The sequence below is a fragment of the Podarcis liolepis genome (genome assembly GCF_965112155.1).
Source record: "Podarcis liolepis genome assembly, chromosome: 12".
In the NCBI taxonomy this organism is placed as follows: domain Eukaryota; kingdom Metazoa; phylum Chordata; class Lepidosauria; order Squamata; family Lacertidae; genus Podarcis; species Podarcis liolepis.
This window is the reverse complement of record NC_139563.1, coordinates 7,032,920-7,046,078: the sequence shown is the minus strand read 5'-3', so window position 1 is coordinate 7,046,078 and position 13,159 is coordinate 7,032,920. Positions and strand designations below refer to the sequence as shown.

Genomic DNA, 13,159 nt, shown 5'->3' with positions numbered 1-13,159 from the left:
ATTGAACAGGGAACTTATGAGGGCTTACCATAAACCATGTGTGGGAGAGACACGCCATAGCACTAGGCCTTGCCCTGGGAAGAGAGAAAAACAGGTTTCAGCTTGTGTGTCATGCTATGGTCCTATCTACCAACAATAGTGAAGGTGACCCGGAAACTTCAACTAATCCAGAATGCGGCAGCTAGACTGGTGACTGGGAGCGGCAGCCGAGACCATATAACACCGGTCTTGAAAGACCTACATTGGCTCCCAGTACGTTTCCAAGCACAATTCAAAGTGTTGGTGCTGACCTTTGAAGCACTAACCAGCCTCGATCCAGTATACCTGAAGGAGCATCTCCACCTCCATCGTTCAGCCCAGACACTGAGGTCCAGCGCTGAGGGCCTTCTGGCGGTTCCCTCACTGTGAGAAGCCAAATTACAGGGAACCAGGCAGAGGGCCTTCTCGGTGGTGGCACCCACCCTGTGGAATGCCCTCACATCAGGTGTCGAAGAGAAAAAATAACTACCAAACTTTTAGAAGACATCTGAAGGCTACCCTGTTTAGGGAAGCTTTTAATGTTTAATAGGTTATTGTATTTTAGTGTTTTGTTGGAAGCCGCCCAGAGTGGCTGGGGAAACCCAGCCAGATGGGCGGGGCATAAATAATAAATGATGATGATGATGATTAACAGCCAAGAATCCTGGTTTGCTTAGATGAATTGTTCTACTGTGGCAACTGGTGAGCCTAACTGTGCTACTCTGCAGCTACTTGTTGTGCCTGAATGGCTATGATTCTAAGAGCTGGAGAACTGACACACCCACACACCCTTGAACTAAAATTATAAATATAAAGAATACTCACTCTGGAGACGGTTGCAGTATCGTTCTGATAAAATCCTGTGCTTCTTTGCTCAGATGCACAAAATCAGGAATATCCCATGAAACTGTTCCATTTTGAATATTTAGGAGGGTTGCTCTGTCATTTCCCCCAGCAAATGGAGACTTGCATGTCAAGCTAATTGTTTGAAATGAAATATAGACATTTTAAACATTGATCCGCACCTTATGGGTAATCACAACGGAGGGGAAACAGTACAGCCCTGATCCACAGATCTGTGGATGTATGTATCACCCTTGTATTTAATCCCCTTTGAGGTGAAAAATCAAACTTCCTTGATGAACTAGAAACACTCTGGGACCTTTGTTGACCTTGGAATTCATTTATGTTCACTGTGGCCAGATAGGACACAGGTCATTCCACATCAAATCAACACAAAAAAAACAATGGTTTTGTCACCCACCATCTCGGATTTTGATGAAACTTGGTGTACACCCTTCCCTTATGGTTGAAAGAAACTCCTTAAATTTTCCCCCTCTATCTCAAACGGTTTTAATTTTATAGCACTTCAAAGTTTCGTGAAATCTGTGTTTCTGTCCCTCTTGAGATCCTCAGCCTTATGTACATTTCCCCCCCTCCATAACCAATGATCAGATCTCTTGGAAATTTTACACAGAGCTCAATAACACGACGAGGAGTCCTGCTGGCCTAGCCGTGGTGATTCTTGCGCAATACTATTTCCTCATATGCTTGGTATTGTACAACTTCCACAGACAATAACTGGCAGGAGATACTTCTTTCCCAACGAGTGTATGGCATTGATGGAAGAAAAAAATGAAAAACTTACAGGTGATATTGAGGCTACACCTGTAGGGGGTTTCTTTCTACCATAAGGGAAAGGTGTACACCAAGTTTTATCAAAATCCAAGATGGTGGGTGACACGGCTGCGTTAAACATAACCACAGGTTAGGTACCAATAAACCATCCAAGTATGATGTTGCTCACATAGTATAGGACTCAATTCTGGGTCACTTATTTTCAGCATAAAAGTATCCAGAATTTTTAGCCAGCTTTTCAATTCCTAACTACTTATTTATAAATAAAGAAAATAAATAGAAACAAAAAAATTGAAGGACTTCCGGAGGCGGCGCGAAACGGCAATGGCGGTCCTCTTCGCGCAGTGAAGAGGGGCTCCGCGGAAAAGGGTCGTCCGCTGCGGCAGAGCGGAGACCCGTCAAGAAAACCCACAGGTAGACTGAGCCTGTGGTTGTGGGACTCGGCGGGCACCAAGAGCGACCCTGGAAACGAAGAAGGGGCTCCGGAACGTGAAAGGGGTAGCGGAGAAGTGTCATTTTCACGGCTTTAAGTTCCAGCTAATCACAATGACTTAATTTTCACCTACCTTCCAATACCAGATTGTATGTTTAGTTATTAATTTTTGCAATTTTGCTTGTGTCCAGACACCAGTTTTATTCCAAGACACCTGACTAGGTTACTAGATGAATTTATACTAAAATTCAATTCTATATTCCTTTAATAAAGAAGATCATTTAATGGTAACAAGCTCTGACTTTGGCCAATTTATTTTATATTCTGATATAAGACCATATTTTTCTATACCATAAAGTGACAAAGATGTATCTGCATATAATGCTATTTTAATTTAAAGTGCTTACCTTAAATAGCAAATAACACCAACAGGCCTGAAAGGGGGAGAAAGGTGTGTATCAGCAAAATATTTTAATTTGCATATAATATGTTTCGACAATTTCATTATGCTAATGTGGTGATCATCTAAATGACCATCTGGGTAGACCCTGCAGCAATCATATTAATGGTTGACCTAACAACAACTATGTCACGATCTTAGAACTTTCTTGATAACAAATCCAATACATATGGGTTGAGCCAATAATATGGGACACAACCATGAATGTAATGTAGGTCCAGAAACAGCTTGGACAGAAGCCCTTTAAAGAATTCAAATAGTGTATTATTGAGATGAGGCTGGCATATTAAGAACGGTGTTGTTTGACATGGGTGGACGGTTTCACAGCAAAATCCTTATTTTCTTATTTTGGAGGGTGGGTGGACTCCAGCCCCCTGGTCACTCTGATTGCCTCTTTCTTCAATTTTCCCACTTCTGCACATGCTTCCTGGATGCAGAAACCAGACATGGGCGCAATATTCCAAGTGTGGCTGCACCTTACGATACACTGCCCTGAATAGGCTTTCCTTGCCCTTCCCTTCCTAACTGGCCAGGATCACCATGGTGACCTGTACAGGAAACTTTGCACTCCATCTAGATTAGCTTTGTTTGCCCTCAGTGATATCAACATGTGGCCCAGTCTACAAAGTCCCACCACATCAACCCAGTCCCCATCTCTGGCCGGCTAGGAGCATGTACTGAAGGGGACGGAACACTTAAGCAAGGAGACTGAAATGTCAATGAAATAGCAACAGATTCAGGAAACGTCTTCAACATTCATGGAAAATGTTGGATGCTTTCTGGCACAGGATTTTTTCAGGGAATACTCAGGACTCCCTCGAGGCACTACTTTCACCTGGTTGTCATTCAGTGGAGTCCTAAGGAGTCTTTGTTAGATTTCTGTTATGCCACTGCAGTTTTTGGAGTCACAAGACTCTGTTGACATTCCAGACTGTTGGAAGTCTCACAGGAGATGGGAGACAGATGTTGATGTTACTGGTTTCCCGTTTCTTTGTTCCAGTTGTTCACTGACTCTCACAGAGAGCAGATGCATATTCTTTCCTGTCCTGCGTAGTTAGAAATAAACGTAGCAATGTAGCATATATTTCTTGTCCTTCTGCTGTTTGGATACTCTGCGTAATGGGAACATGCCTGAAGCTTCATTAAAGGCTTAGGTCGTTAAGCCTTCATTAAAGGCTTAGGTCGGAGGAGAGCCTGATGGATTCCGAAGAACGTCCAAGGAGGAGAGCTATTTCAGCTCGGTCGAATGGAACCTCTGACAGTCTTCACAGACTGACAGCACCCTGTTCTTTCTTCTACCCCACTGTGCCAGTCCTAGTAGCCAGGAGAAGCCCAAGGGCCAACTGCAACCTGCTCTGTCATACAGAAGAATCCATGCCCTTAACCTAAGCCAGACAGCCCTTTTCCCTTTGGGATTCAAAGTTTGCCGGTCTCTTGTGCCCTACCTCCTATGTTGTCTCTTGTCCAAGTTGTCTTATTCTAACAAACCATCCTCACCCTGCAGAAACAAAATATAGAAGCAGAACGAGCCCCACCCCTACAATCTGCCCAATAACAGCCAGGGTCCTTAGACACCTCCACCCTCCTCTGCCCACCACCAGCACAGCCAAGCACTGGGAGTTTCAGGCAAATGAATCAGCCTGGTTGTTACAAATCAGACATGTTTAGTCGTTTAGTCGTGTCCGACTCTTCGTGACCCCCTGGACCAGAGCACACCAGGCACTTCTGTCTTCCACTGCCTCCCGCAGTTTGGTCAGACTCATGTTGGTAGCTTCGAGAACACTGTCCAACCATCTTGTCCTCTGTCATCCCCTTCTCCTTGTGCCTTCCATCTTTCCCAACATCAGGGTCTTTTCCAGGGAGTCTTCTCTTCTCATGAGGTGGCCAAAGTATTGGAGCCTCAGCTTCAGGATCTGTCCTTCCAGTGAGCACTCAGGGCTGATTTCCTTCAGAATGGAGAGGTTTGATCTTTTGCAGTCCATGGGACTCTCAAGAGTCTCCTCCAGCACCATAATTCAAAAGCATCAATTCTTCGGTGATCAGCCTTCTTTATGGTCCAGCTCTCACTTCCATACATCACTACTGGGAAAACCATAGCTTTAACTATACGGGCGTTTGTCGGCAAGGTGAAGTCTCTGCTTTTTAAGATGCTGTCTAGGTTTGTCATTGCTTTTCTCCCAAGAAGCAGGCGTCTTTTAATTTTGTGACTGCTGTCACCATCTGCAGTGATCATGGAGCCCAAGAAAGTAAAATCTCTCACTGCCTCCATTTCTTTCCCTTCTATTTGCTAGGAGGTGATGGGACCAGTGGCCATGATCTTCGTTTTTTTGATGTTGAGTTTCAGGCCATATTTTGCGCTCTCCTCTTTCACCCTCATTAAAAGGTTATTTAATTCCTCCTCACTTTCTGCCATCAAGGTTGTGTCATCTGCATATCTGAGGTTGTTGATATTCCTTTCGGCAATAAACTAGAACAGCCATTTAGTTGTCTCAGGTCTGCCCCATGAGGCAAGAGACAGGACCTAATTTTTTTACATCAAAGGAGCATATACAAGTGAGAAGGGCTGAGCTCTCACTGTTCCTTGGCCTTACTCTGTGCCTTCAGTCACCCTCCTGGTACCAGAGCCAGGCTAGAAGAAAAAGTGCCTGAGGTGCTTGAGTGTGAGGTGAGAGAAAGTTCACTTCTCCTCATCCACACAAGCCTCTTTGGGGAAGGGCGGATAACTAGATGCAACTAGATAATGCAAGTGCAGCAATCTGAACATTTGACAGCGCTATAAAAATGCTCAATGGCTGCTAGTCATTCCATTACCTCCAGTTTGTTCTTCAACTGCCTTAGAGCCCTACATATATTTCCATTTAAAAGCAAGCAAACAAAGAAACAGCCCAAGGGGGGAAATATATTTTACCAGATGTCGGATGCTGTCGATACGGGTGACTGGGAGAGAATTTCCGGTGAGACAAATTCCGGAGACCCATATTTACTGTACTGAGGCTCAGATGGGTTTATCTTTTGAGCGAATCCAAAATCGCAGATCTTAATGTCATCTCTGTCGTCATAAACCATCAAGATGTTTGCAGGCTGTTGAAGCAAAGAGAAGAGTGTTTTATGCAGAGGAGTCTAGGAGATACCACCCCTAAAACAAGCAAGGATCCTCTCTCTTGTAGTATCAACCCGTACTTGAAAGAGCACCCCAAATGACTTCCTGTTCAGACCCTAGTCTTCAGCTGAGTGGGGTCCCACCCTGCTTAAGATGAGCCAATGGCCCTGCCCAGCTCCAGGAACTCTGAGGTGTCAGCAGGCCTCCAGGAATAATCCCCCCAACAATGACAGAGTGGTATCTCAGTTAGCATGGGGCAAGGCTCTGTGTGTGTTTCATTGGAGTCTTAGAGGTGTGTAGTCCAAGGAATCTGAAACTCTTGGCTGAACCTCAGGAATGCAAGGAAGAAGGGTGTGGAGAGGCCCTGCACCCCTGGGATCTTTCCCATAGGAATATGGGAATATGCCTTATACTGAAGCTCAGGTCATTGGTCCATAGAATCATAGAATCATAGAGTTGGAATAGACCACAAGGGCCATCGAGTCCAACCCCCTGCCAAGCAGGAAACACCATCAGAGCACTCCTGACATATGGTTGCCAAGCCTCTGCTTAAAGACCTCCAAAGTAGGAGACTCCACCACACTCCTTGGCAGCAAATTCCACTGTCGAACAGCTCTTACTGTCAGGAAGTTCTTCCTAATGTTTAGGTGGAATCTTCTTTCTTGTAGTTTGGAGCCACTGCTCCGTGTCCGCTTCTCTGGAGCAGCAGTAAACAACCTTTCTCCCTCCTCTATATGACATCCTTTTATATATTTGAACATGCCTATCATATCACCCCTTAACCTCCTCTTCTCCAGGCTAAACATGCCCAGCTCCCTTAGCCGTTCCTCATAAGGCATTGTTTCCAGGCCTTTGACCATTTTAGTTGCCCTCCTCTGGACACGTTCCAGTTTGTCAGTGTCCTTCTTGAACTGTGGTGCCCAGAACTGGACACAGTACTCCAGGTGAGGTCTGCCTAGAGCAGAATACAGTGGCACTATTACTTCCCTTGATCTAGATGCTATACTCCTATTGATGCAGCCCAGAATTGCACTGGCTTTCTTAGCTGCCGCGTCACACTGTTGGCTCATGTCAAGTTTGTGGTCAACCAAGACTCCTAGATCCTTTTCACATGTACTGCTCTCAAGCCAGGTGTCACCTATCAAGTTGTCCATCAAGGTGTCCATCTAGCAGAGAATCAACTGCATGGATTGGCAGCAGCTCTCCAGAGTTTCATTCTTCTGCAGCCCTCTCTGGAGATGCCAGGAACTGAATCTGAGACCTTTTGCATGAAAAACAGATGCCCTCTCACTGAATTACGGTCCTTCTCCTCCCTGCCTACCCTTCAGGCCCTTGGCAGAACCCAGGGACTTTATCCTGTCTTTGCAGCTTCTGGAAAAATATCAAACCCAAATGTTATAATGTCCTTGTTTTTCAGCAGGAATCTACAGGTGAAACTCGGAAAATTAGAATATCATGGAAAAGTTCATTTATTTCAGTAATTCAACTTAAAAGGTGAAACTAACATATGAGATAGACTCATGACATGCAAAGCAAGATATGTCAAGCTTTTATTTGTTATAATTGTGATATTATAGCGTACAGCTGATGAAAATCCCAAATTAACAATCTCAGAAAATTAGACTATTAAATGAAATCAGCAAAACAAGGGCTGCAAATAGAGCAATATTGGACCTCTGAGAAGTAGAAGTATGTTTCACCTGTATACTCAGAGCAGAGTATCCCCACACAGTCAAATTGTCAAAAAAACCAATAACCAAACTTGGCTTCATAGAAAACTTCCCAGATTCTCCGAACATGCAGCTCTTTTTAAACGTTACCTTAATATCCAAATGAAGCACTTTATTCTTATGGAGATATTCAATCCCTTCTAAAAGTTGTCTGAAGTAGAACTTGACCTGCAAGTTGGAGAGAGGGGAAAATGTAAGGTTATCAGTGGATTTATCTAGATGCCACAAGTATATCTCTGATTTCAGAACTGCTGTGGGATACAACAATAGTATCTTGACTAAAAACCCTACATCCCTCCCAAAAGAAACACAAAGAAGGAGCTTCACCTCTGCTTCAGTCACCACATTCTTCCTGAACAACCGGTCCAGAAGTTCTTCATTGGAGCATCTAACACACTAAGGAACACAACATCCTTTTTGTTATGGAGCAATAAAAAGCAACTGATCAATTATTATCTGAATCATAGAATCATAGAGTTGGAAGAGACCACAAGGGCCATCGAGTCCAACCCCCTGCCAAGCAGGAAACACCATCAGAGCACTCCTGACATATGGCTGTCAAGCCTCTGCTTAAAGACCTCCAAGGAAGGAGACTCCACCACACTCCTTGGCAGCAAATTCCACGGTCGAACAGCTCTTACTGTCAGAAGTTCTTCCTAATGTTTAGGTGGAATCTTCTTTCTTGTAGTTTGGATCCATTGCTCCGTGTCCGCTTCTCTGGAGCAGCAGAAAACAACCTTTCTCCCTCCTCTATGTGACATCCTTTTATATATTTGAACATGGCTATCATATCACCCCTTAAGCTCCTCTTCTCCAGGCTAAACATGCCCAGCTCCCTTAGCCGTTCCTCATAAGGCATAGTGTCCAGGCCTTTGACCATTTTGGTTGCCCCAAACATCTCTTGAGTTTCTAGTACAAATATACTTACCGTACTTAATTGTGTGTGTGTGTGTGTGTGTGTGTGTGTGAGAGAGAGAGAGAGAGAGAGAGAGAGAGAGAGGTGTCAATGGAATTATTATGTTATTATCCCACAAATAATGTGTAGCTGATAACAGAACAATTCTAGAAATAATTAGTGGGTGGGAATTAATCATAATTATAATCATAATAATTTATTTTTTGTGCCCCACCCATGCTGAGCAGCTTCCAACAGAATAAATGGAAACACAACAACAAAAACAACAGAACAGAACGTGATACATTAAAAGTGTACAGAACTGCTTTCAGGTGTCTATGGAAGGTGTCATTTAATTATTTATCTCTTTGACATCTGACGGGAGCGCATTCCACAGGGTGGGCGCCACTACCGAGAAGGCCCTCTGCCTGGTTCCCTGTAGTTTCACTTCTTGCAGTGAGGGAACCGCCAGAAGGCCTTCAGAGCTGGACCTCAGTGTCCGGGCTGAACGATGAGGGTGGAGATGCTCCTTCAGGTATACAGGACCAAGGCCGTTTAGGGCTTTAAAGGTCAACACCAACACATTGAATTGTGCTTAGAAATGTACTGGGACCCAGGTTGTTTATTGTTAGAGTATTGCTAAGGTTGTTTTACTGTTCATGAGGCTGATGTGTTGTTTTTGTTCTTCCATAAGTTTTATGTTATATGAAATATTATACAACTCCCACGTTTTATTCTGTGGCACCATGTATGTGCAGACCACATGTGCTGACCAGGCCTCCCAACCCAACCACCGCGGGATTGTGACGGGGGGCAGTGCCTGGCCACAATGCCACCTACCCAATTGAGGGGTAAACAGACGTCTCAAATAAAGACACCTCAGAGGGAGTATGAAATGTAATCTGAAGCCTCAAAATCACAACTTAGCACAGAGTTCTGTTCTGTCATCTCTAGCTTGAACTGGAATAATAAAAAAATTCCTTCCAGTAGCACCTTAAAGACCAACTAAGTTAGTTCTTGGTATGAGCTTTCGTGCATGCACACTTCTTCAGATACACTGAAACAGAAGTTGCCAGATCCTTCTATATAGTGAGAAGGTGGGGAGGGGTATTATTCAGAAGGGTGGTGGGAATGGGTGATTGGCAGATAGCTGAGATGAGCCTGTTGACGACTCTCAACGACTGCAATAGGTCTTACAGGAAAAGGCAAGGGGTGAGAAGGTGAGAAATGGCTAAGTCATGTATAGTGAGATAAGAATCCAATGTCTTTGTTCAAACCAGGTCTCTCCATGGTTTTAAGTTTGGTAATGAGTTGCAATTCAGCAGCTTCTCTTTCCAGTCTATTTCTGAAATTCCTTTGTAGTAAAACAGCTACTTTGAGTTCTTGTATAGAATGTCCTGGGAGATTGAAGTGTTCTCCTACTGGTTTCTCTGTTTTGTGATTCTTGATGTCACGGCTACCTATCTGTAACTTGAACTGGAATAGTTTTTTGGTTTTTTTTAATAAACCACAATACATATCTGTCAGGGAACTGCCATCCATTCAGGAGGGAGAGAGGAAAAGCCGAATGGAGTACAGAGAGCCTCCAAGGATCAGGTGAAGCAGCACCTCCCCAACGGAGGAGAGTAACCACGCCTCCAGTGGAGAGGAGCTGCAGGGCTTGGAGGAGGTGAGGCGGTGCCAGGAGACCTTGCCTGGGCAAAGCGGGGAGGAGAGGAGTCCTCCGTTACCCATGCCCTCCTTATGCAGTAACCGTCCGCGCAGAGAGGGGAGGCACAGACTGGCCGTCAAGAAATTACTTTGCTGGGGAAAGTTTAAGGGCCACCCACTCACGGATTCTGCCAGTGAATGAGCCAGCCATGGGAGAGTGGCGCTCTGGACAGATAAAGTCTGTTTTTGCAGCTAAAGCAAGGCTTTACAGCCGAGTAGGCAGGTAACTGCCTGCTTGCTCTCGAGCAACCCCTTGGAACCATTACAATATCAATACTAGAAGTTTGCGTTATCTGCTACACATTATTTGTGAATGTTCACTGCAAACAACATAACTGCCACTGACTGTACTTCCTGCATTTCATTTCCCTTTGGCACCAACTACATGTGCCTATAGTACCATAAAATGTGACGCAAAGGATTCTTCCATAATAAATGTCTTAGTTTTTAAGGCGCCTTGCTTAAAAAGAATTAATTAATTAACAATGCCAAAAAAATAAGTAAACAACGCCAAAGCATATTTGGCAATGACACAAATACTGTGCGCATTTTTTTGTTTTGATTCCAGGTTTGACGTTCAGGCTCATTGCGCTGTCTTCTAAGCCTGCACCAGTGCTGAACACCAGCTCTCTTCATCATCTTACACAACCGCAAGCAGTGTTAACATACATTCCGCCTCCAGGATTCAGCAAAAAAAGGATACAGCTCCAAAATCAGAATCAAGGTTTTCCGTGTTTCAAATTGATCCAGCAGCTGGGTGATCCTGTCATGGGACACTGTGGCTAGGATATCCCTCTCCTGATAGGCATGATCCCTTGTTTTGCTTCGCAGGGCGATAAATTTGGCTGCACATGACACTCGGTTGCCTTTGTGAACCACTCTTTTAATCAATCCAAAGGAACCCCTGTGAATTTTTTTTAAAAAACAGACAAGACAGGCTGATTCAAATCTCCAATCTGTGGCAGAAGCAACTTTCCTACTGAGTTCTTTCCCATGCCTCAGACGCCCCCACAAAACAATAATTATGACCCAAGTGAAAAATAGTTTTTACCTTCCTATTTCTTGCTTAACCTCATAGAAAGAATGAAGCTTTCTTCTATTGCTCTGTTTCTTTGCCTCTTGGCTTTTCTTATCTGTAGCAATTCAAACAACAAGAACATGTAAAGTAGCGAGCCTCCACACAATCACGCTCTTGCATCATGTGTCAAAACACTTCTCCTTTGTTGAACACATTTCACGCATCATACATTCCATCACTTTTGTGAGGGGTGGTATCCAAAACACTGCATTTTATATGCGGGAAAGTGATTATGATGTCATCACGAAGGGGCACCATTCTTTGGAGTTATGTCGATTGTAAAAAACAAAAACACTCAAACAATCAGATCTGTTTTAATAATCCTACAAGCAAGAATAATCCTATGAGATAGGACAACATGGTTGTCTCCAAATTTCAGATGGTCACAAGACATTTTGGAGGAGGCAATTTGAGGCAGAAGAATGGAAAGTCTGTTGAGACACTGCATGCCACTAATAAGTAGGCAAGAACTAATGAGAAAGGCAAATGTAAGTAGTGCAAGGACCAGTTCACAGTGTGGTGTAGTGGTTAAGAGCGGTAGTCTCGTAATCTGGGGAACCGGGTTCGCGTCTCTGCTCCTCCACATGCAGTCACACTTCTTTGAAGTCTCTCAGCCCCACTCACCTCACAGAGTGTTTGTTGTGGGGGAGGAAGGGAAAGGAGAATGTTAGCCGCTTTGAGACTCCTGAAGGGGAGTGAAAGGCGGGATATCAAATCCAAACTCTTCTCTTCTTCTTCTTCTTCTTCTATACAGTGGTACCCCGGTTGCAAATGGGATCTGTTCCAGAGCCCTGTTCACAACATGAGCAGAACGCAACCCGCGTCTGCGAGTGCGTGGGTTGCGATTCGCTGCTTCTGCGCATGCGTGTGATGTCATTTTGTGTGTCTGCGCATGCGCGAGTGGCAAAACCCGGAAGTATCCCTTTCCAGTACTTCCAGGTTGCCACGGGACGCAACCTGAAAATGCTCAACCTGAAGCAACATAACATAACATAACTGTAGTTACCTTCTTGGACCACAAGTTCAGCTTTGCATAAGACCTCCCCTCCTGTATTTTTAGCGATGCAAGTGTAGACACCACCATCTTCAGTTCTAGTGTTGTACAGAATCAAAGAGTATCTTGTGCCTTCACTGAGCTGATGGACTCTTTCACTGTCTGTCAACAATGAAATACCCTGGAAGGATGAGAGAAATATAGCACATGAAGGCCACTGAGGAAGGCAGATAAAACTAAACCAAGACTACCTAGGTATATAAAATCTTGTACACGATCCATCAAGTCCAGGACGATCTCCTGGACAACCCCATTCAAAAATGTTTTTAATTCTTTTCTCCTTTTTAAGGATTAATTTCTAAAAATACACCTCCAGAAGAATCACAAATTTCAACATTTTGAGCTCCACTCTGGAAAATCCATCTGGCGAAATGGAACTTCAGAATCCAGTGAGGGTTCTGGCAGAGTGGGAAACTGTTACTTGGTATTCCCAGTGCACCACTGAAATGTATCTTCATGCTTTCAGTACAACCATGGAGTATCAATTTTCTGTCCACAAATGCAAAAGTGGAGACTGTATATGAACTCATCTCTTATCCCATGCCCATTTTACTACTCTGCAGATTTATTCAATCTCCTTTCCCTTTATTCACACCTCTCTCTGGGAACGTCTGCTGCCTACCTTAAACCATGCAATGGTTGGCTGTGGGTCTCCTTCAATAATAGCATGGAACTTTGCCATCTCCCCACACCGAACCTGCACATCTTCAATTGTCACCTGCATGTACGGTGGGCCTGATGAAACAAAAGTGTTAGGTTTCAGCTGCTTAAAAAAAGAATAATATTGGAAACAAGGGTGGATGAGAAACAAATTGCCGTTGTGACCAAATTTTGCACAGTTCTTGGAAGATGACTTCCAGGACATTTGTGCTCAGAGATCATAGAGCTAACTCCCTAAACCTCTTCTTCTTACACTTGCTAGCTATTGCAATTTCTCTCTTCTGGATGGCTGCAGAGGTGCCTTCAGCTGCTACAATGCCTTCTAGAACCTGGACTTTAGTGTTTCTGAAGCTTTTGAGCTCAGTTCCCCCACTTCTAAAACC

At 44.1% G+C, this 13,159-nt stretch overlaps 1 protein-coding gene across 48 annotated transcripts in view; it reads right to left on the bottom strand.

The window, feature by feature from the left end:
- Nucleotides 1-13,159, bottom strand: part of OBSCN (obscurin, cytoskeletal calmodulin and titin-interacting RhoGEF) — a 281,685-nt gene that overhangs the window by 36,141 nt on the left and 232,385 nt on the right. For all 48 annotated transcript variants that reach the window (XM_083466412.1, XM_083466407.1, XM_083466411.1 and 45 more), the window contains 10 exons: nt 12,739-12,851; nt 12,069-12,237; nt 11,036-11,117; nt 10,688-10,888; nt 7,707-7,767; nt 7,470-7,547; nt 5,458-5,630; nt 2,497-2,523; nt 844-996; nt 29-74 (listed from right to left, as the gene is read on the bottom strand). In XM_083466412.1, the coding sequence (XP_083322538.1) occupies nt 29-74; nt 844-996; nt 2,497-2,523; nt 5,458-5,630; nt 7,470-7,547; nt 7,707-7,767; nt 10,688-10,888; nt 11,036-11,117; nt 12,069-12,237; nt 12,739-12,851 (1,103 nt within the window). The remainder of the gene's footprint in view (nt 1-28; nt 75-843; nt 997-2,496; nt 2,524-5,457; nt 5,631-7,469; nt 7,548-7,706; nt 7,768-10,687; nt 10,889-11,035; nt 11,118-12,068; nt 12,238-12,738; nt 12,852-13,159) is intronic.